This window comes from Podarcis liolepis (genome assembly GCF_965112155.1).
Source record: "Podarcis liolepis genome assembly, chromosome: 10".
Classification (NCBI taxonomy): domain Eukaryota; kingdom Metazoa; phylum Chordata; class Lepidosauria; order Squamata; family Lacertidae; genus Podarcis; species Podarcis liolepis.
This window is the reverse complement of record NC_139562.1, coordinates 73,647,401-73,672,879: the sequence shown is the minus strand read 5'-3', so window position 1 is coordinate 73,672,879 and position 25,479 is coordinate 73,647,401. Positions and strand designations below refer to the sequence as shown.

Here is a 25,479-nt window from a genome sequence, read left to right as displayed (position 1 = left end):
CAGCAACGCTTCACACATTCCTCTCTCATCCTGCCATGTTTTAATTACAGTCATTTGTTCCAGGAGATTCGCCATAGCCATTGAGCCAATTCAAATGTGCAGGAATAGCACAAGGTGCAGCAATTCTACATTGACTGCATCACTTCCAAAATATGGTAGAACAATTGTTGCATGCTTGAATGCTTCCCCATTGAAATAACTAGGAAAGCTAAGCTCCAGCATACTGTGTTTCCATGCGCAGAGTACGTTTCTTAAAATAGGGAAGCATTCAATGCACATTTCCACCACCTGTGCTGTGAAAAGGTCCACTTCAGAAGGGGATTTGTCCGTTGCTCTTTTTAACTTGTTCCTTAGTATTGTTTATGGAGATTTGCACTCCTCTCGGGCGGATCTAGACGGACACACGATGTCCTACTTTTTACGTTCATAATGTGTCTTTTATATCAGTTACTTTTTAATCGTTTTATGTTGCTGTATCAGTGGAACACTGCTCATATGTCCCTATGTAGCATTTTACCTTTTTTGTTACGGCATTCAAACTCCACACACACACACACACACACACGCACACCCATGGTATTTGAGGGGAGGTGAAAGACTGACAGATGACAAAGGGCAGGGAGGGAAGAAGAATTAAAATGTGAAACCCGAGGGCGGAGCAGAGCAACCAGTGACCAGCAGGGAAAGATACAGCATTTTGGGAAATGGTGTAACTAGGTATGACTTACATTTGATGGGGGAAAAACAAGGTAAAATGTTTTAATTAACAATTTTGCCCTGTGATGTTTTAGAATAGCATTTCTAATAGGGGGAAATAGCATTAAACAGGTCAGTGTAGATCCAGTCCTGGTCATCATGCCAAACGTGTTTCTTCCTCTTGGGCAGTTCGCCTTTGTTCTGATCTCCAGGCCCCTTAGCCTGCTTGTTTGAAAGTTTTGTATACTGTGTCAGATTTGTACTACAAACATGAGAGAGAGAGAGAGAGAGAGAGAGAGAGAGAGAGAGAGAAAGGGGTGGGGGAAACTTTTCACATTCATAATAAATTTCCTCAGGCTGGACTGTTGTTTTATGTTTTTTTATGTTTTATGTTTTATGTTTTATGTTTTATGTTTTTAATGTGTTCAAAGGCAGTCATGGTTTCCAGTGGATGTACTACATTTCTTGCAGTTGTATTTGATGCCTTTGTTTCCACAGCAACACGAAACCTGAAGAATTCAAGTTCTTGGAGAAACCTTTTCATTAAACCTCTCACTGGGCTACCAACTTCTTTTGGTTTCCCTCAAAATTCCTTCATGTTTTGCCTGAGGAGGAACCTCCAAACTGGCTTCAGATCCCACTTTAGGCAGTGGTATTTCACGGGCAGCTTTACTCAGGCTCAAGGAAACCCCAAGGTGTAGAGAAGTCAAACAAATAATTTGGAACTACTACCCTCCATGCCGGTTGTTGAGGGATGACAAACTGGAACAGTGAACAGAGGCACTCCACGCTGCAACCTTGGGTTGCAGCAGAACAGTAAGGTAAAAGCATTGGCTGGTTCTGGCTAAAGGCATTTCTGCACTTTTTATAATATGAATCCTAGTTGTCAGTGTGCAAAAAATGAGTTAAGAAGCAGAATCAAAAGGAGACGGTGCCTGGAGACAGCGGAGGTAAGCCTCCAGTTGCCTTAATCACAGATTTCAGCCAATTTGTCATCTCAACAAGAGCAGTTTTCTTTTTCCATTTAGCCCGTGTGCCTAATATTTCAGGGTCCACTGCACAGACCCCTCTTACCCCCCCCCCCTGAGCAAATGCTCACAAATGGAAATTTAAAGAGATTTCTTGACAAGCCACAATTACAGAGAGCTGGAACAAAATAAGAACTTTGGAGATTAGCAGCCTTCATTACAGGGGATTGTGTCAGGTGGCAAGAAATAGTATTCCATATAAAAGTGGTGGAGAATACCGTATTTTTCGCCCCATAGGACGCACCTAGTTTTTTTTGGGGGGGGAATAAAGAAAAAAAAATTTCCCCCCCAGGCTCAGCCCCCAAAACAGGCTGCTGCCTGCAAGCCTTGTGAGCCTGGTGCGCAAGGCGTGCCAACATCTGCCCGAAGCACGGGGCGGGCTCCGCAGCTCGCCCCATGCTTCGGGCTGCAGGCTGCCGCCCCAAGCCTTGCACGCCTGGCGGGACCTCCCACTGGGCGCACGAGGCTTGCGGATGTCTTCCTGAAGCCTGGAGAGCGAGAGGGGTTGGTGCTCACTGACGCCTCTTGCTCTCCAGGCTTCAGCGAAAGCCTGTATTTGCCCCATAGGATGCACACACATTTCCCCTTCATTTTTGGAGGGGAAAAAGTGTGTCCTATAGGGCGAAAAATACGGTATTTAATAAAAGCCAACTCACGAAGGAAGAGAAATCCACAGCCTAAGCTGGATAAACAAAAACCCCTCCCAAATGTTGCAGGTGAAATAAAATGTGCTGAGTCACAATTAGATTGGTGAAGGATTTGCTTAATTTAAGAGTATTTTAACAGCTTGTGCCAAAAAATGCAATGTTGCCAAATCTAAAACCTCTTTCATTATTATCTTAGAAGTGTGTTTATATATGTCAAAATAATGAATGATAGCTTCAAATCTACAAATCTACTTCCCTCAAATTCTGTACTGAATATGTAAATCATAGTTCTGCACCTTCATTTTTAACCAGAGCAATAAAGCAGATCACATTTATATTGGTCACATGCCTGATTGGTCTAGTGCTAATTGTGTTTCTTTCTTCACGCCCTCAAACCCTCTCTCTGATGGAGAGGAATGGGTCTTTTGCTTTTTTGTTTTTGCTTTTGCTATGAATATCTTTTACCTATGCTGAAATAAAAGATTCCACAAATTTGAAAACTTGGCAAACTGATTTTGTTGAAACCCCCCCCCCCCCGTGGTGTGCCGGAGGTGGCACTCGAGCGCCATACGGACGGCGGTGGGATCTCTCTGCCGCCCCCAACCCCCCGCCCCGGGTGCTGGTTGGCCTTCCTTCGCCCCTGCTTCTGTGCCCCCCAAATCTGCTCTGGATTTCTGAATCTTCCCACATTCAGCTTCACTGAGTGTCCACAAATTCTAGTGTTATGAGAGAGGGACGGGAATGTGCATGCAGCCCGTCCTCAAGAGGGTAGCTGAAGTTTCCCATTACCGCAACATTTCTTATTTGGATGCAGCCTTGCTTCCATCCCTCATCTCCCTGAGCATTTTGATGAGGGAGCATTTTGATGAGGGAGACAAGAGCAAGTACTAAATGGCTCTTGAGGACTGGTGTCACCACTGACAATGATTCTGTGGAGGACATTGTGGGATGGGTGCTCCTCATGCACAGAAAAGTTGTATCAAAATGCCAGCCTGTACTTCTTCCCATCATTTAATCCAGATTTATCCTTTCTGGGGGAAGTCTGCTAATTATTATTTTTTAAACCAAAAACCTGTTGTCAGTGACCCTGAAATATTTGCCACCTTTTAACTCCTTTTAACCTTGCCATACAGCCCTTGTAGGGTATTGTTAACATGTCTTTGTCTTTGTAGTCGGTTGATGATGAACATCTTGCATGTCCAACGGTCCATCAGCCTGTCTTATTTCATTAAGAGAGAGATAGAAATCACATAGTTTATTAATACAACATCCATTCTTAGTTACAGCATGATTTCTTGGCTCACCAGAGGGGGAGATGATTTTATCAAAGGACCCTCTGCGCACCAGTTCCAGTGCAGAGTGCAGCACTGCCTTATTTTGGGCTTCCTTTAATAACTACCTTTCATTCTCAATACCTTAAACTAATGAGATGCAACGGTTAGGAAAAAATGAGTCACTATGCGTGAATTACAAGTGTGACTTAGATGCATAAAATATAGCAAAGCTCCAGAACTGTGTTCTGCATTTTTGACCAATAGCTGAAAAAGTCACTGAGAGGATGGGAAATTAATTCTTTGCCAGGTAAACCACGGAGCGTCTTGGGCTTGCTGATCAGAAGGCTGATGGTTCACATTCTTTACTTTCTTCACTGCCACTCCTTCCTACTTCTCATGAACAGAATCTAGATCTCAAAGGTTCAAGTAAGGCCACCATTCTCCTTTCTCTAAAATATACGTCTGCTTCATGGCCGTCAAATAACACCTGCTTCCACCAAAGTGAGCCTAATTGCCCAAAGAGTTAATACTGTCCTGCTGGTTATAACTCTGATTATTTCACATGATAAATGCTTTGTTGTTTTACATAATGTCTTGTTCATTATTAAATAAATAAATAAATAAATAAATAAATAAGGCAAATGCCTCCATAAAACAGCTTAAAATATAGCCAAACTAATATCAATGCATTGTAAACAAACATCATAAAAGCAATGTAAAAATATATACCACATTGGAATAATGTAGCATAACAGCTGCATTTGAAAGAAGAGATGGATAAACATCATTTTAGTATTGTGAGAGGCTGAGAACAAGGGAGAAAGGGCAGAATCATCTGAGGGAGCAGGACACCTGCTTTGTCTTACGTAATGGATCATCATAAAAACCAAGTACAGTGGTACCTCAGGTTAAGTCTTCAATTCGTTCCGGAGGTCCGTTCTTAACCTGAAACTGTTCTTAACCTGAAGCACCACTTTAGCTAATGGAGCCTCCCACTGCCGCTGCGCCGTCGGAGCAGGATTTCTGTTCTCATCCTGAAGCACTATTTCTGCGTTAGCGGAGTCTGTAACCTGAAGCGTATGTAACCTGAAGTGTATGTAACCTGTTCTTCACAGCGATTCATGTTCAAGTCAGCAAAGTATGAGTCAACTAGCTTTGGGAAATCTTGTGGGTGCTCGACGTCAGATAAGTCTACTGTATATTGTTTAGAAAAGAAAATCTACTTGATCTGTTTATGAAACACTTCACCTCTCCTCTTCCTATTAGCTTCAAGTGAATCAATTATAGTGTAGTAAGTAGGTATGTGAAATTTGTCTCTTAAGATGCTGTGCTGTTTCCCCTGCACTGTCATCATTTGCTTGTTTCCCCCGATTCACTTGCAGTCTTTGTAGTCAGCATCAGACAAGATATATTTTGATATGTCTACAAATCTTTTGAAATAATTCCTCAGAGGTGTAACTCATTGGTTGTCCACCAATGTGCCGTGGCACCCTGGGGTGACTTGAACATTCAGGGGAGCCAGCAGCTTTAACTTGTAAGCCATTATCTTCCAGCCTCTCTCTCTCCTGCCTACCCCTCAGCGGCCATCCTTCCTCCTCCTCCTCGCTGCCTCCCAGACACGTTCCAGATTCTGCATCTCTCTCCCCCCTCCCCACCGCTCTCCATTTCTTATGTAGAGGCTCCTTCCACGAGCTCAGGGCAATGTAGAATGCAAGTACATCCCGTGGAAGCGGGACGTTAATGTTCAGGTAAGCGAGCAATTTCTGGTGTCATTTTATTTTTGATACGTTCTTTTTGGAGTGGTTAATTGCTTCCTTTTTTCAAAAGGCCACAAAAAGGTAGGAAAACACTTTTGCAAGACTGTTTATCTTCTTAAAATCTTTGCCCCCCACACAAACAAAAATCCTTCCCAGCTTCAATAACTAACAGTTCCTTAGTTTTACATGCAGGGATTGAGAAATGGAAGAAAATAGCAAAGCATTTTGATGGGGGATGTAAAAATAACCCTGAAAGTGGGGAGTGTCTTCTGTGTTTCCCTCCCCCCTCTTCTGCTCTGCTCTCCCCCAGGCAACCCCCTCAACAGTCACCCAGCTTGATGGAGTCAGGGAGAATGTTGCAGAAAGGGCCGTGTCTGCATGTGTGTCCTGTGCTGTGCTGTGTGTTTCTTGCTTTCCTTCCCCACAATGACAACATATTTCTGCTTCTGATCTTTATCTTGTTTTGCCCTCTCCACCCCCATGTGCTGCCATGAGGAATGTGCCAGCTTGGTCTTGCAGAGCCGTGGCGTTGCTTGGGGTCCCGTTAACATGTGCAGTCCCACTTACTGTTGTTGTCAGGCCCAGACGGGGGGGGGGGGGGGCATATGGGCCTCTTGGCCCGGGCCTCCGATTCCAAAGGGGGCCTTGGTTAGCATATTCACAACATTTTTAAATGTAAATACTTAAAATAATCCTTTTCCCTATGTATTTTTAAAAAGCACTACTGTATATCTATATTTTCCATTTTGTCTTTATATGCAGATACGTTTCAAGCCTTGAAATAAAATTATTTGTCAGCATAACTTTTGTGAAAATTATTTATATACTTATTTATAAGACTTCATTTATCCCCAGGGTAAAAAAGGGGGGCACATTTTCTACCTGGGCTGGGCCTCTGCCTGGCTCTCCAAGGCCCTGGTTGTTGTTGTTTAGTCGTTTAGTCGTGTCCGACCCTTCATGACCCCCTGGACCAGAGCACGCCAGGCGCTCCTGTCTTCCACTGCCTCAAACTCATGCTGGTAGCTTCAAGAACACTGTCCTACCATCTCGTCCTCTGTTGTCCCCTTCTCCTTGTGCTCTCCATCTTTCCCAACATCAGGGTCTTTTCCAGGGAGTCTTCTCTTCTCATGAGGTGGCCAAAGTATTGGAGCCTCAGCTTCAGGATCTGTCCTTCCAGTGAGCACTCAGGGCTGATTTCCTTCAGAATGGATAGGTTTGATCTTCTTGCGGTCCATGGGACTCTCCAGAGTCTCCTCCAGCACCAAAATTCAAAAGCATCCATTCTTCGGCGATCAGCCTTCTTTATGGTCCAGCTCTCACTTCCATACATCACCACTGGGAAAAACCATACGGTTTACTATACGGACCTTTGTTGGCAAGCTGATGTCTCTGCTTTTTAAGATGCTGTCTAGGTTTGTCATTGCTTTTCTCCCAAGAAGCAGGCGTCTTTTAATTTCGTGACTGCTGTCACCATCTACAATGATCATGGAGCCCAAGAAAGTAAAATCTCTCACTGCCTCCCACGTATACATGCGTCAAAAGCACTGCAAGAAAGGGGCAGGGCAGAAGCGGGTGGGGGGAAGGGGGTGGGGCGGCAGCAGAGCGGGGGAATCCCCACTTACACATGTCCCGTACTAGAACCCAGTGGAAGTGGCTCCCACAGGGGAGCTGCAGAAAGAACGTGATTGGTCAAGGGAGTCGTGGACTCAAGAATGTTGAAAACCACTGGCGTTAGTGGTCTGCTAATGATTGACAGAGGTCTGCACGTGTTTTCAAATCCAGTTCTTTTTTCCCTTTCCTTTTTTTTGGGATGGGAGAGTGAGAGCTTGACTTCTGCAGAGAAGGTGTTGTAAAATTTCATTCTATTTTCTACAGCTACACTTTCTAATGCATCCACAATCTTTGAGTAGGACTCCAGAATTGCACTTGTTTCCTCTGCACATGCTTCTCAGAAAGTATTATAAAGATATTTCAATATCTGGTCGTTGCTAAAATATGGTTTTCCCTATGATGACTAATGCTTTTTAAAAAAAATATCAGTTGTCAGATTCAGAAATTCAGAGCTGCCCTAAGCATGGGCTTAGTCTGCCTATTGGGTAATCCAGCAGTGTGCTGGCCCCAAGCATGAAATTAAAGCAGTTTTCAGGTTAACCTGACATTTCAGGTTATCCTTAGTTCAGCTCACTAGTTACAGAAGGCCAACCAAACTTTAGGAATTCCCTATTATCTGATTATGTCTATTATTTACAGTGGAATTGGCATGTTTTAGCTTTTTACACTTAATTGTTCAGTATCTCTCTCTTACTCAGTTTCTCCAGTTTGTCTTAATTAACATTCTGTTGTTTACAGCTAAATGGTTTATCGCTTTGGGGTTAATGCAAATTAATTGTGCACACTGGAAATTGTTTGGAATTGCTTAAGCAGTAATCCCAGAGAGGATTTGCATTTGAGGAGCTAATTAGATGGCGGTTTGTGGTTTCTCTCTTTTAAAAAGTCATCACCTAAACACCAAGGACTTCTGAACCATGTGGATCTGTTCTAGTGGTTACCTGTATGTTTGTTCAAGCTGTTAAAATGTTTTAAAATGTGGTTTCTTTATTAAGATAATGAGACCATTTGCAAGTTCATTTAAATGACATTTTAAAAGAAGTGTTTAATTTCCTCCACATTTGTATGCTGCAAAGAATGGTTACTTCATGTTTACAAAGTGACATATGCAAACTGCTGTGTTATATAATATTATATTCTGTACAATCCTATATGTTATTTCTGACCCTGGCCAATACCAGCCAGCAGAAGCACAAGATTCTAATTCTGTTGCCTGCCATATTTTCCATCCACTGACCAATTATATGTTGTCATTCATATCTTCTATGAATGTTTCTAGCCTGTTTCTAAACTTATTTAATTTCATTTTTTTTAAAATTGCATGTATACTCCAGCTTTTTCTCCAGTGAGCTCAAGGTGGCATACATGCTTTCCTCCTCGTTTAATCCTCACAACAACTCTCTGATGTAGCTCAGGCTGAATGGCAGCGACTGGCCCAAGGTCACCCAGGAAGCTCCATGGCTGAATGGCGCTTTGAAACCTGGGTTCCTAGATCCTCGTCTGACATAACAACTATACCACACTGGCTTGCCCCCTTGGTTATAATATTGTTTCCCATTAATTCTGATTGAATATATTTCCACAGCACAGACATATGCACTATAAAAATAGGCATAGGTATAGATATATCCAGCTAAAGCGAAATATTTTTAAGATTTCTGCAAGAGCTGGTTAACAATAACTTTCCCGCTGATAAAAATGCTTGATTTTGGCTTGATCATACTTCTATATTTTTGCCTTGCTTGAAAAAACAGCCCTTGTTACTCATGAATAAGCTAAAGCTTGGAACCCTGCGCATAGAAAATGAGCAAAGAGATAGGATCACAGCGATATGATGCTCAGAATAATTAAAGTGACAATCTTGCAGCAAAGGCTGGATCACAGCCAGCTCTGTTGTAGCTTCACCCACGATGATGGAGCAGTGGTTTGTGAGGGGAGGTGGAAGTAGGGGGGAGGAAAGGAGAGGACCTGGGGGTGGCAGTGACTGCCCCAGCCCTGTGCCACTCCGTGAAGTGCTATTGCAACAAGGAGGATGCAGTGGGTCCCCCCGCCCCCCCCCCCCGCCAAACCATTGGTGCCATCATGCATCAATTGTGCTACTGAATTTGTCTGGAGTTTGGTGTGGATGTGCACACTTGCAGCAAAGGGGAAATGCACTTTATCCCAGTATACGTATACTGCCCTTATCCAAAGGGCCGTTCACAACATTTAACTCCTTCAAATGTGCATCTGTCATGACAGGCTCTAGTCTACACAGACTTCATTTTAATTGAATTATCCTGAGACCATGAAGACTCTTGATGGTTTATGGCAATCTGGGCATTATTCTCATTATATGAAGAGATTTCTCTTGGGCGCTTAACTTACCTTGTGGTGTTGCTTTTTATGTAACCTTCAGGATCAAGCATGAAAATATTGTTGCCCTGGAAGACATCTATGAGAGTCCAAACCACTTGTATCTGGTCATGCAACTGTAAGTATTGCTTATACTGCTTTTGTTTCTGTTAACCAAACAGAAATAGAAGGAGGACATCGAATTCCAGGAAATCGGGTCAAGTGTGCAAATTGTGCTAGTATTAGGAGCATGTTGAAATCTTATGGTGTCTCTTGCAATGTTCTAAATATGTTTTTATTGCTGTATTACTTCTTGTTTGCTGCCCTAGGCTCCTTTAGGAGGAAGAGTGGGATATACATTTAATTAATAAACAAATGACATTTTCATAGCTGTCAAGTGTCCCTTATTTGAAGGGACAGTCCCTTATTCCAGCGCCATGTCCCGCTGCTGTCCCTTATTGATGAATGTCCCTTAAATGATGTCCCTTAAATTTCAAAGGAAGCAGCTCCTCTCTCTCCCTCTCTGCCGGCCAGGGAGGAGGGAGGCTCCAACTGTGTTGCTTGGCTGTGTTGCTCACCCAATAAGAAGTCTAAGAACGACTGGGGGTGGAGCTTGCATGCCTTGTGTGTGGCTAGTTAATGCAAGCTGAGGGGGTTTTTGAATGCTGGATGCCATTTTGTTGCACGTGCTGCTGCAAACTTTGCAGTGCAAAGCCAGGCCGGGGAGCCATCTTAAGTTGAGGCTGCATAGGCCTTGTGGTGCATGTGATTCAGATTCTAGTCAGTTGAACCTCTGGTTACAAAGTTGGTTGGACAGTGTTCTCGAAGCTACCAGCATGAGTTTGACCAGACTGCAGGAGGACAGGAAGACTGGAGTGCCCGGAACAGGTGAGGCTGCAGGTCCCTTATTTTGGCTGCTGGTCCCTTATTTTCAAATCTGTAAGTTGACAGCTATGGGGCAAGCTGGTCCTGCTCAGGACAGCTGAGTGCTGAGCTCACCCCTGAGACAGCCAGGCCAGGCCTTGGGCCTTAAGGGAATCACCTCAGTCATTGGCTGAAGTGGTTCTTAAAGTTCAGTATTACAACATCAAATAAAGTTGGTGCCTGTTTTATTCCACATCACTTCTTTCGACTCTACAGTGGTACCTCGGGTTAAGAACTTAATTCGTTCTGGAGGTCTGTTCTTAACCTGAAATTGTTCTAAACCTGAGGTACCACTTTAGCTAATGGGGCCTCCCGCTGCCGCCGTGCGATTTCTGTTCTCATCCTGAAGTAAAGTTCTTAACCCGAGGCACTATTTCTGGGTTAGTGGAGTCTGGAACCTGAAGCACCTGTAACCTGAAGCGTCTGTAACCCGAGGTACCACTGTATTGCCATATACAATAACTACCTCTTTCACATACCCAGAGCTAAGAAATTCCTGGGACTGAAGCATAGTCTGTACTCTGAAACCTCCTCAAAAGTTCTCATTTAGGAAATGCTGCTGTCAGCCTAATAACTATAATCAATTAAACATGCACCATTTCCTCAATTCAATCTAGGACAAAAGTGTTCATGTGTAATTTCTTGTTTCCTTGGAAACCATGACCTGTTGACACAAAAGTCATATGACGCTAGAGCTGGATACCTACTTTATTGCCTCACTGCCCAATTTGCCATTACGGTTCCTTTGCTTTGTTGTAGCTCATGAATTTTATTTGCTATTTCCATGCTGCACAAAGCAAACATGGATTTTTTCACTTATATTTAAGATACCACTTGTTTTTAGGTAGGTGCCTGCAAATTTGATTCAAAATGCAGGGCATATAATACAAAGCTACTGTATATTTGCTGGGGGTGGGTTAGAATGAAGATCTTAATGCCATTATACTTAGGCTTGTTTCACATAGTTTCCCCTGCACATGGTCTCTGCTTGCAGTGCTTACTCCAGTATTTTGGGAGGAGGCGGGGCTCAGGGAAGTCTCTTCCAATGAGCCCCACCTAACCTGCAAGCTCTCATAGTGCTTCAGGCCCAGCAAGTCTCCTCCACCACCATTCCTTGGTCCATGTGCACTTATGATTGCACAAGGAAAGCTTAGTGTGAGTTGAACTGTGCATAGATTCAGCTGGCAGCAGTTTTGACAGAACTGTCTCCCACCCGAATGTTGGAAGCCTCACAAAATAATAATAAATAATAAAATTTTGTTTATATCCTGCCCTCTCCAGCCAAAGCCGGGCTCAGAGTGGCTAACAACAGTAAAATAATACAACATTCTAAAATCATTTCATTATAAAATCAGTTCAAATCAAATTAATGGCAACTATTGGGTTAGAGTTCTATGAGGATTACAGAAGGAGAGGGTCAGACTGTGCCTTGGCCAAAGGCCTGGTGGAACAGCTCTGTCTTGCAGGCCCTGAGGAAAGATGTCAAGTCCCACAGGGCCCTAGTCTCTTGGGACTGGGCCTTCCACCAGATCGGAGCCACAGCCAAAAAAGCCCTGACTCTGGTTGAGGCCAGCCTAACCTCCCTGTGGCCCGGGACCTCCAAGATGTTTTTGTTTGAAGACCGTAAGGAGAGGCGGTCCCATAGGTACAAGGGTCCTAGGCCGTATAGGGCTTTAAAGGTTAAAACCAGCACCTTAAACCTGATCCTGTACTCCACCGGGAGCCAGTGCAGCTGGTACAAAAGCCACTGGGGTTTGATGAGTGCAAAGTCCAGCGGGTTTCTGTGGCCCAAGCTCCATCCATTCATACTATGTTACTGTCTTGTACTGAGTCAGAACATTGGCCCGTCTAGCCCAATGCTGCTGACTTTGACTTGCAGCTGCTCTCCAAGGTATCAGAAGCTTTACCAGCATCTGTTATCAAAAACCTTTTATTGTAGTTGATTGACTTTCAGAAAGGGACTTCATGCATGTAAAAGTGTATGCTCTGCCACTGAACTCTTGCCCCCACCCAATTGCTAAGAGAAAGTTGCTCACTAGCAACACAATGCCACTCAAGCCTGATCTGATGTCATGGACCAGTTGGACGCAGCCAGATGGCGGGAGGAACCAGCGGGGGAACCCTGAGGGAAAGAAGGCCCAGAACCCGGGGAGTGGTGGTGGGACATCCATGAGTGGTCAGAGGGAGGAAGTGTCAGCAGCTGAAGAGGTAACAGGGCTTAGTGAGAAGGGAGAGTCTATGGCAGAGAGAAGTCCAGAACCAGAGGCAGAAGCTGAAGCCGGGGAGGAGGATGAGGGAGGCCAAAAGGCAGAGATGGGTCAGGGTGGTGAAGAGGCACAGGCGTCTCTCCCTCCTGCTATGACCAGCTCCCCTCTGCCCTGGTTTCCAAGGCCAGGAAAGGCATGAAGCAGGAGGAGCAAGGACAGGAACACAGGCACAGTCTCCGCCCCGGAGAGGAGACATAGGCAACAGTGGGAGGCGGGGACCTTCAAGGAGCAAGGCCTACCAAGAAGACCTGCTGTGCTCATTAGGCCTGGCACCCCTGGGCAAATCCACTTTTCTTATAAAGAATTAACTTCACTTACCCCATGTGATTTACTGCTGGCTTGCTGCTGACATCCTGATATTGCACTGTCTTTCCCAGCCCTATAGCAAGAGAGCCGTCATCTAGACTGGGACTACTAGGGACTTCAATCACGCAGAGCACACATTGTATGGGAGAGCTGTGTTCATAAGCAAAATGCATTCTTTTCTGACTCCTGGAAGGACACTCTCCTTTAGGGTCCTGCCTTTTCTACACAAAACACATTAGCTTTCATCATATCAGTTGCTTTAGCTATCTAGTGTAATGCTGGCAATAACAACAAGACATGTTGCTGTTCTTTTTATAGCTGTATCAAAATGTGTAGTTTTATCAAAATCATGTTATTAAAGCAATTCTTCATGTTCAATTTTAATAACAAGGATCCTTCCAAGAGAGCAATTTTTGAAGGTTAAAATCAAGTCTTGTTTTTACAAGGATGTGGATAGCACACACTCAGCTCCAACTCCCCATGAAGCTTATGTCAAGAAAAAACTCAGGCCACATAATGAAAAGAGAACCCAGCAAAAGCACCATAGAAGATTTAGGATAGCATTTCCCCCACACTGTTATAATTCTGTGTTTTTTCCTCCCCCCTAAATGCAAATGATGCATTCTAGGCTAAGAAACACACTGCTGTGTTCATAATGTTGACACAGGGTATAACATTACGAACGAAGCAACAGGCGACCTGCTGAGAGTGAAGGCAAATGATACACGAGGCATTTTGTTCCTTCCTCTGAGTTCTCCCTATCGTCCGAGTACTTTACAGATTGGAAGAAAAGCAATGTTCCAACAAAAATCATTGTGACTTTTGCCTCAATTACAGGATTTGCTTATGAGGAATCTTTTGTTTCTGGGTTTCAATGCAAATTATGCGCTGCAGCTCCCTAATCATGTACTCTGGGAATGTCTCATAGCCTGCAGAGGCCGCAGGCTCACACAGAGCAGTGTGTTTAAGCCCCTTGATTTCACTGAGTCCACGCTGGATTGTGGTTAGTGAATCTATACATTCCAACGCTGGAGGGTGGGGGGAGAGGGAGGGTCAGGGAGGAGCGCACAACTATCCTGCAATTTAGGGATGGGGTGATCTGGTAATATGAAAAATGGAGTCACATTTTTTAAAGGCTGAAAAATAGCTAGCCTCGTTTTTCATATGCTTGTTTCATTCTCCTCCCTTTGTTTCATTTTGATGTGTTGGGAGCCCCCAAACTGGTCAACTACTGAAAAACAGGAAAGATTCTAGACGTATACAAAGTAACAACTAAAAGAAAAATATTAAAAATGTATTTGTAAAGACTTACTAGTAAAGCAGTACAGTGGTACCTTGGGTTACATACGCTTCAGGTTACATACGCTTCAGGTTACAGACTCCGCTAACCCAGAAATAGTACCTCGGGTTAAGAACTTTGTTTCAGGATGAGAACAGAAATCGTGCTCCGGCGGCGCGGCAGCAGCAGGAGGCCCCATTAGCTAAAGTGGTGCTTCAGGTCAAGAACAGTTCCAGGTTAAGTACGGACCTCCGGAACGAATTAAGTTCTTAACCCAAGGTACCACTGTACTGAAATGTGCTTGTCTTTTCATATTGTAATGAGTTACACATGGGGCTGTCTTTGAATACACTTTAGAAAATTCTTCTAGTTCAGGATACAGGGGCAAGATTCCTAACTGGCACAAGTCATCATGATCACCACTGCTTTGCCATCTCCTTGGCTCCCAGTTCATTTCCAGACCTTTAAGTTCTTGGGCACAGTTTACTTGAAGGATCACCTGTGGTCACATGTGCTTCAATGTAACCCATACACTGATTTACATCACAGACACTTTGCATCCCTCCATTATCTAAGGCAGGGATGGGCAAGTTTTTTTCTGGCCAGCAGGCCAAATCTTAATCTCCCCACCCTAGGTGAGCCAATTGCCTGATGTCAGGTGGTGCCACAACAGGCTAGTTTCACACGCACACGCACCCCCCCCCTCTATCCACACAAGCAAGAGGCATTATCAGAATTCAAGGACACATTTTAGACAGGCAAGAGCACCCAAGAAGCGTTGAAAATGGGACCAGTGGGGCGTGTGGCAGGGAGGTGTCCAGAAAGAAACTGTTCATCTTGGCTCCTTGCTTATCTGAGCACTGGCATTTTGGACCAATTGTAGTTTCCAAGGACAGCCCCATGTAGAATGCTGCCCATCAAAAGAACTAAAGTTATTTATTTCCACAGTTTAAACATTGGCAGCTTAAAGATGTGAAAAACATGGCTCTTGATTTTGGGTTTTGGATTATAAAGGTTGCTTTATGCATGACATCTTCGGGTGTTCACCTCAAATGATAAGAGTGCACTTAAAAATGTAAATGTGACTGCATCATACATGTTTGCAAATACTGTACAGGCACCATAGAGGTAATTTTCACAGGTGGGCAGGATTGGCCTGCTTGATTGGTCCGTGCATAATGTGTGAAATGACCCTAAGTAACATGGAGACTTGCTTCCAGCCTTTCTTTGGTGTTTACTAAGATCAGAACCATGAGCTGAGAAATAGGCAAACACTGCAGTTCATTACTCTTTACAAAAGCATATGGACAAAATGACTGCATCTGTGAGATAACCACCTAAACCAAAGGAGTTAATTGTATAGCAGCTCACTGCCTAAATATCAGAACACAGGAAATTCTGGAGGGGTCTTGCTCTATGTTTAGAGGAGCTATTTTGGGTGAATGTAATTTTATTTGAAGACAAAAAGGGGATATTGGGATTATGCATTTATTTACATGCATCTCTTATGAGCGTGCATAAAATATTGCGTGTAATTACCAAAAAATTGCATAACAATGTCACAACATCAAGCCATGTAGTAAACTTCACTAGAAATTGGATGGAAAGAGGGAGAGAAGTAGACCACCATTTGGGGCATCAGTCCTGTATCTGCCGTGAGATCTCCTGCTGCTCTGAGTGGCTGCCGGTGCGATGGGACTTGCTGCGACTTTGTTATAAAATGTAGTAAGTGGTAGTGCAAGCCAGAGGGGAATGGCGAGAGGAAGAGAGCAGATGTGGCTGAGGTGTCACAGAAGATTTAAAGAAAGAGCATTGCCTACATGCCGATCTGTTCCTATCTGCATTTCTCTGTGGTGACTGAGGGAATCATCTTTAAGAAATCCTTGGCTGATGTTGCTTGCCACAGAGTGACCATTTTGACAAACAGCTTTCTTGTCATGCTGCCTTTCGGCTTATGAAGCTGTCTGCCAGATGTTGTTTATTGTCATGGTGGTGGCGCTGGGTTTTCTCTCTTTCCCCCTCTGTCAGTAAAATAGCTAACCTAGCTTTAACTGAGTTGCATTGTCATTTTGTCATCCAACTCCACAAAAGCATGGTTTTCTGTCATTGAACCTTTTGGAGGCACTTTAAAAAGACAGTGTTACAGAACAGGTTTTTTTACAAATAAACAACCTAACTTGGAAATTAATTTCTTCTTTCATTTTGTTGTTGCACCACACATTATACCCCTAAAGATGTTTTAGTTGTCAGCAAGATGACTGTAATTTTGTTGACTGGGTAGAGAAACAGAGGACAAGAGATATAGGCTGCTTTCACACTACCTTTAAAGCACACTCTTAATACTCCCCCCCCCCCGAGAATTCTGGATACTGTAGTTCACCTCTCACAGAGTTACAATTCCCAGAGACCCCTACCAAACTACAACGCCCATGAAGTTTTGAGGGGGGGAATGTGCATTGAATGTTCTTTAAAGTATGGTGGGTACGCAGCCATAGGTGGAATTGGGCTGTAGACCACTGGTTCTCAGACAGTGTTGCACACCACTCTGGTGGGGCAGGAGAGGATGGCGGGAAGATTCAAGGACAATCAATATAATATTTGGGGAATGATTCATTCGTGTTCTTGCGTAGCTACATAGCTTTATACACCAGTTAGAATCATAGAGTTGGACGGGATCCTGAGGATCATGTAGTCCAATCCCTTGCAACGCACTTGTCCCATATAGGAATCGAACCTGCAAGCTTGGTGTTGACAGCACCATGCTGTAACCAGCAGGGCAATCCAGTGGCCGTGCTAACTTCCTGCCTAGGCCCAATGTACAGTTCTGGTTTTAAAGTCCTTCACAATCTAGGGCCTTCAAAGCCATTCACTTGGAGGAGCAGCCTGTGGACTACCTGAGGTAAAGCAGGGGGGGCTTAGGGAGAGCCCCCAGGCATGGAAGGCACCTGTCTACCAGGCACCTGCTCTCTTGTCCTTTCAGTGCCTGGCGAATAATTTTTTTGGACTTTTTTGTGTTTAGCTGATTGTTTTTAGTACCTTGCAGCCTGGGGGTTCTGCATTTGTTCTAATTTGTAATATTTGCATTTTTATTGCTTTTGTATTTTCTTTTATGTAAGTTGACTCACCTTGGGATTTTTTTAAAAATGGAAGGGCAGTCTGAAAATATTTATCATACGTACGTACATACATACATACATAGGCTAAGAGCCAAATAAGTCCTACTCGGAGCAGGTGCATTAAAAGCAATAAACCTATGTACACCAATTTCAGTGGGTTTGCTCTGAGTATGCCTTTGTTGGTGTGCTCTACATACGGGCTTCCCATAGCCATCTGGTTTGCCTCTGTGAGAGTGGTGTGCTGGATTGGCCTGATCCAGAAGGGCGCTTCTCTTTTTTTATATCTATAAAATATTTATTGCAATTTTTAAACAACAAGGATAACATCAAACACATGACAAACAAAAAGGATCAAAGTAAGATTATAAGAAAAAGTAAGAATAAGAAAAGAAAATACAAATAAAGTAAAGATATTCATAAATCATATTTTCATAATCTTTGGACTTCCTCACATCACCCTTCCCTACGTTCTCAATCAAATAGTTATATGCAGCAATTTGTTACCTTACTTCCATTCTTATTTTATAAATCTCAAATATTCAATTCTAACTTTAGAATGTTTTGGTCATAAATTAACCTACTAGATTTGAACATAATATTTCTTCAGGTTTCGCTATTTCCTCATACATCACCTATTCTCATATGTCTTACACTAAATTTGCTGCTGCCATGTTCCTCTCATTTGTGCATACTCCTAACATTCGTACAATTTGTAATGTTTTTGTAAATAGTCTTTAATTTTTTTCCAGTCCTCTTCCACCGTCTCTTCTCCCAGGTCTCGAATTCTGCCAGTCATTTCAGCCAGTTCCATGTAGTCTATCAGTTGCGTCTGCCATTCTTCCAGAGTGGGCAAATCCTGTGTCTTCCAGTGCTTTGCGATGAGTATTCTTGCTGCTGTTGTTGCGTACATAAAGAAAGTTCTATCCTTCTTTAACACCCCTTGGCCCACAATGCCCAGAAGGAAGGCCTCTGGTTTCTTAAGGAAGGTATACTTAAATACCCTTTTTAATTCATTGTAAATCATTTCCCAGAAAGCCTTAACCCTTGGGCATGTCCACCAAAGGTGAAAGAATGTTCCTTCAGCTTCCTTACATTTCCAACATTTGTTATCAGGCAAGTGATATATTTTTGCCAGCTTGACTGGGGTCATGTACCACCTGTATATCATTTTCATAATGTTTTCTTTCAAGGCATTACATGCCGTGAACCTCACTCCGGTGGTCCATAACTTTTCCCAGTCAGCAAACATAATATTATGCCCAATGTCCTGTGCCCATTTTATCATAGCTGATTTGACAGTTTCATCCTGCGTATTCCATTTCAACAGCAAGTTATACATTTTTGAAAGTACCTTGGTCCAGAAGAGTGCTTCTCATGCTCATTTGCTTTGTACGGTTGAGAGAGGTAGTGATTTAGGTGGGGAGAGGTATTTTGATTGTTTGGATTTGTTTTGAGGTATACTGGGCGCCTCCCTACTGAGTCCAGGAAAGCAAGATAGGAATGTTAATTGAAAACAAATAAATTTATTTCTGTCTCAGTCCCACCTCCTAAAATTTAAGGATAAAACATGGATCTGCCTGGTGGAATTGTTGTAGGAATTCACCTTAATGAAAAGGATGAAATGGAGAATACAACTTTAGCTAGGTTTTGTTTTAGTACTTCATTCTTCATAGGATGTTACAACTGGAACACACTGTTCTGTTTTTGAGCTTCATTAAGACCATTTTCTTCCTTGTATTTTTGGCACCATGGCAATTAATTCTTTATGGAGATAAGAAACCAGCTGCATGTATTCGCACCAACTTAACTTCAAGTAATATGAAAACTGTCTCTTTACGTCTCATCATTTTCATGTACGCAAGGATGTCAATTTCACATAGGAAGTAGCCCTAGATGGGGGAAACCCCAATGGGACTCTCCGGGGTCACAAAATACCACCAGAGCTTCTTTCTTATACCCACATCACTGGGTAATTTGCAATGTAATTACAATATTTCCATTCCAGCATAGGGCAGAGCTGAGTGTAGCCCACATGCCAAGTAATGTTTAATTTAGTTTCCTCTACCCAACTGTTAGGGTATTTTAATATATTAAATCATTTGGATGGCATTTATGTCCTGTTAATGGTTTCAAGAAGCCATGTGCAAAGCACAAAATAGCACATGTTGGGTTTTACACAGCGATGAATAGATTTGATAATTTATTTTAATCTGAAGATGGAAGCACCTTTTAGAACATGTAGGACTTGCCTGCTCCTACATAATCAAGTCCTTTCCTGCCTAGCTATAATTTAGTATTAATGTGTGTGGTTGTGGCAGCACTGCCAAAGCTCACAGAATGAATGGAAAGAGTTCTGTTGCAAGCTATGCTACATCCCTTAAAAAGTAAGATCAGACCCGTTACATGCTTTATATGACAACCATGCTTGTCCCAAGAACAGCAGTGTTACACCCATGTTTCCCCCATGAAAAGTGCAAGTTACCCAGCTTTGCAGCAGTGTCTGTCCTTTACATTTCATTTGCTTGCTGCAAGAAACACGATGCCAGAGTATATGCCACTTTGTGGCAAGCATGACATAAAGTACACAGCAGCACTCATGCGTGCTCTCTGTCAACAACCTCATTTCTGTCACTTTGGTTTCCACTTAAGAGACCACTTGCAAAGTTGCATATCCTATTTGTATCTTGAAGACATTGATAATAAAGCAGATAGAGATTGAGCACAGAGGCACATTTTTATAATATGGGAATCTTATAAAAGATTTGAGTCTGATAAGCATGAAGGGCGTGGAGGTTCTAGGAGCTTTGCCAGATGATTCAGATTTGAGTGAGATTATTCAGCCACGTTACATAGCTGTGAATATATTCCATGGACATTTCCCCTGGATTACCATGCTGATATGATATATTTCCTGAACATCCCCCCCCCCCCCCCGCCGCCACTTCAAGTCCTACAGCTTCTTGCAGGTCTGTTAGGCCTTGACAAGATCTAAATGGAGGCACACACAATGCAGATTGCTTTGCTGCTAAAGTATCTGCTCTTGAATCCAAACAGTATTTAATTTCTTATGTTCCCACCACCACAAAAATAACTAACTAACTAATAAAGTAAACAAATGTTTGAGTTACTAAAAAAACCTGGAAACTAAATGCTGCTCTGCTGAACGAAGTAGAAGGCAAAATGTTGATTGTGCTGAGGGAGAGCTCTGCAGATTCAATTAAATTCTAAAGAACTCATGCTCTCTCTATAATGTAGATGTCTATGGTCTGTAGAAAGCAGCACTAAGGATGTGCAGCAGAATCCTATGCATGTTTACACAGAAGTAAATGAGCATAGGACTGTAACTCTTCATTATTTCCCCCCTAAAAACTCCTAGATGTGAATATAACACACATCACTCACATCTTCATTGGCTCTTGGCATCATTTCAGTAGACATCTAAGATCCCTTTAATTACTTGACTATGTATTCCTACCCCTTCATGGATTGCCTTGCCGTGGCGAAGGGGATTGAATAACTCAGAGAAGCTATGAGCTGTGCCATGCAGGGCCACCCAAGATGGACAGGTCTTAGTGGAAAGTTTTGACCAAACGTGATCCACCTGGAGCAGGAACTGGCAAGCCACTCCAGTATCCCTTCCAATAAAATGAGCCCCTCAGGTCAGAAGGCGTCCAACATGCTACTGAGGAAGAGTGGAGGTCAAGTACAAGTAGATTCAGAGCTGATGAAGCGGCTGGGCCAAAGCCGAAAGGTCACTCAGTTGCGGATATGCCTGGAAGCAAAAGGAAAGTCCAATGCTGTAAAAAAAATTGTTTGCATAGGAACCTGGAATGTAAGAACCATGAACCTTGGTAAGTTGGATGTGGTCAAAAATGAGATGGCAAGAATAAATATTGACATCCTGGGCATCAGTGAACTAAAATAGATAGGAATGGGCAAATTCAGTTCGGATGACCATCATATCTACTACTTTGGGCAAGAATCCCATAAAAGAAATGGAGTGGCCCTCATAGTCAACAAAAGAGTGGTGAAAGCTGTACTGGGATGCAATCTCAAAAATGATAGAATGATCTCGATACGAATCCAAGGCAGACCTTTTAACATCACAGTAATCCAAGTTTATGCACCAACCACTGGTGCTGAAGAAACTGAAATGGACCAGTTCTATGAAGACTTACAATACCTTATAGAAGTGACACCAAAGAAGGATGTTCTTCTCATTATAGGGGATTGGAATGCTAAAGTAGGGAATCAAGAGATAAAAGGAACAACTGGTAAGTTTGGCCTTGGGGATCAAAACAAAGAAGGGCAAAGGCTAATAGAATTCTGTCAAGAGAACAAGCTGGTCATCACAAACACTCTTTTCCAACAACACAAGAGACGACTCTACACATGGACATCACCAGATGGGCAGCATCGAAATCAGATTGATTATATTCTCTGCAGCCAAAGATGGAGAAGCTCTATACAGTCAGCAAAAACAAGACCTGGAGCTGACTGTGGCTCAGATCATCAGCTTCTTATAGCAAAATTCAAGCTTAAACTGAAGAAAGTAGGAAAAACCACTGGGCCGGTAAGATACAATCTAAATCAAATCCCTTATGAATACACAGTGGAAGTGAGGGACAGGTTTAAGGATTTAGATTTGGAGGACAGAATGCCTGAAGAACTATGGATGGAGGCTCACAACATTATACAGGAGGCAGCAACGAAAACCATCCCAATGAAAAGGAAATGCAAGAAAGCAAAGTGGCTGTCCAACAAGGCCTTACAAAGAGTGGGGGAGAGAAGGCAAGCAAAATGCAAGGGAGATAGTGAAAGATACAGGAAATTGAATGCAGATTTCCAAAAAATAGCAAGGAGAGACAAGAAGGCCTTCTTAAATGAGCAATGCAAAGAAATAGAGGAAAACAACAGAATGGGAAGAACCAGAGATCTGTTCCAAGAAAATAATAATAAAGGACAAAAGTGGTAAGAACCTAACAGAAGCAGAAGACATCAAAAAGAGGTGGCAAGAATACACGGAGGAACTATACCAGAAAGAAATGGATGTCTCGTATACCCCAGGTAGTGTGGTTGCTGACCTTGAGCCAGACATCCTGGAGAGTGAAGTCAAATGGGCTTTAGAAAGCACTGCAAATAACAAGGCCAGAGGAAGTGATGATATTCCATCTGAACTATTATAAATTTTAAAAGATGATGCTGTTAAGGTGCTACTCTCAATATGCCAGCAAGTTTGGAAAACTCAGCAGTGGCCAGAGGATTGGCGATCAGTCTACATCCTATTCCCAAAGAAGGGCAGTGCCAAAGAATGCTCCAACTACCGCACAATTGCACTCATTTCACACGCTAGCAAGGTTATGCTTAAAATTCTACAAGGAAGGCTCAAGCAGTATGTGGACCGAGAACTCCCAGAAGTGCAAGCTGGATTTCGAAGAGGCAGAGGAACCAGAGACCAAATTGCACACATGCGCTGGATTATTGAGAAAGCTAGAGAGTTCCAGAAAGACATCTACTTCTGCTTCCTTGACTATGCAAAAGCCTTTAACTGTGTCGACCACAGCAAACTATGGCAAGTTCTTAAAGAAATGGGAGTGCCTGATCACCTCATCTGTCTCCTGAGAAATCTCTATGTGGGACAAGAAGCTACAGTTAGAACTGGATATGGAACAACTGATTTGTTCAAAATTGGGAAAGGAGTACGACAAACCTGTATATAGTCTCCCTGCTTATTTAACTTATATGCAGAATTCATCATGCGAAAGGCTGGGCTGGATGAATCCCAAGCTGGAATTAAGATCGCCGGAAGAAATATCAACAACCTCAGATATGCAGATGACACAACCTTGATGGCAGAAAGTGAGGAGGAATTAAAGAACCTTTTATTGAGGGTGAAAGATGAGAGCGCAAAATATGGTCTGAAGCTCAACATCAAAAAAACGAAGATCATGGCCACTGGTCCCATCACCTCCTGGCAAATAGAAGGGGAAGAAATGGAGGCAGTGAGAGATTTTACTTTCTTGGGCTCCATGATCACTGCAGATAGTGACAGCAGCTACGAAATTAAAAGACGCCTGCTTCTTGGGAGAAAGGCGATGGCAAACCTAGACAACATCTTAAAAAGCAGAGACATCAGCTTGCCAACAAAGGTCCGTATAGTAAAAGCTATGGTTTTCTCAGTAGTTATATATGGAAGTGAAAGCTGGACCATAAAGAAGGCTGATCGCCAAGAATTTATGCTTTTGAATTCTGGTGCTGGAGGAGACTCTTGAGAGTCCCATGGACCGCAAGAAGATCAAACCTCTCCATTCTGAAGGAAATCAGCCCTGAGTGCTCACTAGAAGGACAGATCCTGAAGCTGAGGCTCCAAGACTTTGGCCACCTCATGAGAAGAGAAGACTCCCTGGAAAAGACCCTGATGTTGGGGAAAATGGAGGGCACAAGGAGAAGGGGACGACAGAGGACGAGATGGTGGGACAGTGTTCTGGAAGCTACCAGCATGAGGGAGGCAGTGGAAGACAGGAGTGCCTGGCATGCTCTGGTCCAGGGGGTCACAAAGAGTTGAACATGACTAAACAACAACAACATGTATTTCTAAAGACACATGTTTAGATTTACAAAGAGAATGACTGCATGGAAGAAGCAGATGGTGGAATGTATAAGCTGAATCACCCAAAGCACTGAGTTTTTTCCTTGACTACCTCACTTTCTGAGTTTGAAAATAGACACCATTGTTATTATAAGCCTTTGTGGCATCTTTATACCTAGCACAGCAATCTCTCCTTTTTCCAACTCTTTTTCTTCATCAGGCAAACAGATTCTTTTGCGCTGAACCTAAATGCAGTGAGCAATCTTAATGAACTCTTCCTTTCAATTTGTTCATTATTTCCGCATGATTTCTATTCCCAGATTGATTTCTATTCCCAGATTGCAGTTCCATCCTTTTAGATGCAGGAGGTAGTTTCAAAAATGAGCTACTGACTTAAGGCAGCCAACCTTGCGTGCCAGCTTTCAGAAATATGCACTATGTATGGTCCATTTTTTTCCCTGTATTAAAAAGCCGGCCACCCTTTGCCCTACTGTTCAGAATGGCAATTGCTTACTTTTTCAGATATAATCCCATTAAGATGGGAATGAAAATTCATATTTTTAACTCTGCAGAAAGATACACATGTAAGGCATACAGTGTTTGCTTGTCCAGTGTGGGGTTGCATCTGTTTCCAAAACAATTTTTTTTGGGGGGGGCAGAAACCATTACACCCCTATTTATTCCTGTAATAAATGAATGAACATAGAGAAACAAAGGAAAACTTTTTTTGTTTCGTTCCTCCCATTTGTTTCACCTAGGAGAGATTCCTGAAACGGACAAGAGGCATTGCATTGCATTGCACTGTTTAGCAAACTGATAAAAACCGATACATATAGTAAACATTCTGTAAGGACAGGGTATCCTGGAATTCTCTGAAAGTGACAAGACATGAAAACTGTCCAACTGGAAGCACAAAGCAATGGGAAGCTTACAGGAATGCCACCGTCCCCTTCCTTTATTGCTTGTAAAATGGGAAACTTTTGTTCAATCTGTCTTAACACTTGGCAGATCTTAGGGGCATAGAAGAACTGGAAATCTCATGCCATTTGGATGAAGCACTCAGTTATAGGCACCAAAATATGTTGTAATCAATTTGGAACCAAAGGAAATGAGAAATGAAAAACAAAATGAAAAAGTAATGACTAGAAAACAAATTTAAGAATTAATATCCTACAGCCTTTTAAATGTGTTGGGGGGTTATTGTTTTGTTGTTTTGGTTTAATTAGTTACTTGTGTTTTATTTTGTATTTTATTCTGTGAAGCGCCCTGAGATCTTTTGATGAATACACCCTAAAAAGAAATTGGGGGAAATGAGTGTGCTTCCCTATTCCTCACTTTGAGCCAGGCTTAAAGGTGATAGGAGGATTCCCCAAGGAAATGGCAGGCGGCAGTTAAGAGCTGGTCAGAAAGTGGACTGAAGTCTCAAACTCAGCTGACTCCTTATTTCTGCAAACAGGGCTTTATCATTGCCAAAGCCATAGCCATGTGCTGCAAGCCGCCTTGAATCCCTGTCGGGGAAAAGGGGAATATAAATAAATAAGATGAGAATATGCTTCAAAAGATTTAAAGGAGCAGTGGATTGGCTTGAATCGATGGTCTGCAATGGCCTCAGATGATGCTTTCTGCCTTCTTGATTTGGGACAACAAACATTGG

At 42.8% G+C, this 25,479-nt stretch overlaps 1 protein-coding gene across 1 annotated transcript in view; it reads left to right on the top strand.

Moving 5' to 3' along the window:
* CAMK1D (calcium/calmodulin dependent protein kinase ID) overlaps positions 1 to 25,479 on the top strand; it is a 214,236-nt gene that overhangs the window by 130,282 nt on the left and 58,475 nt on the right. The window contains exon 3 of the mRNA XM_083464223.1: positions 9,409 to 9,483. Coding sequence (XP_083320349.1) covers positions 9,409 to 9,483 — 75 coding nt within the window. The remainder of the gene's footprint in view (positions 1 to 9,408; positions 9,484 to 25,479) is intronic.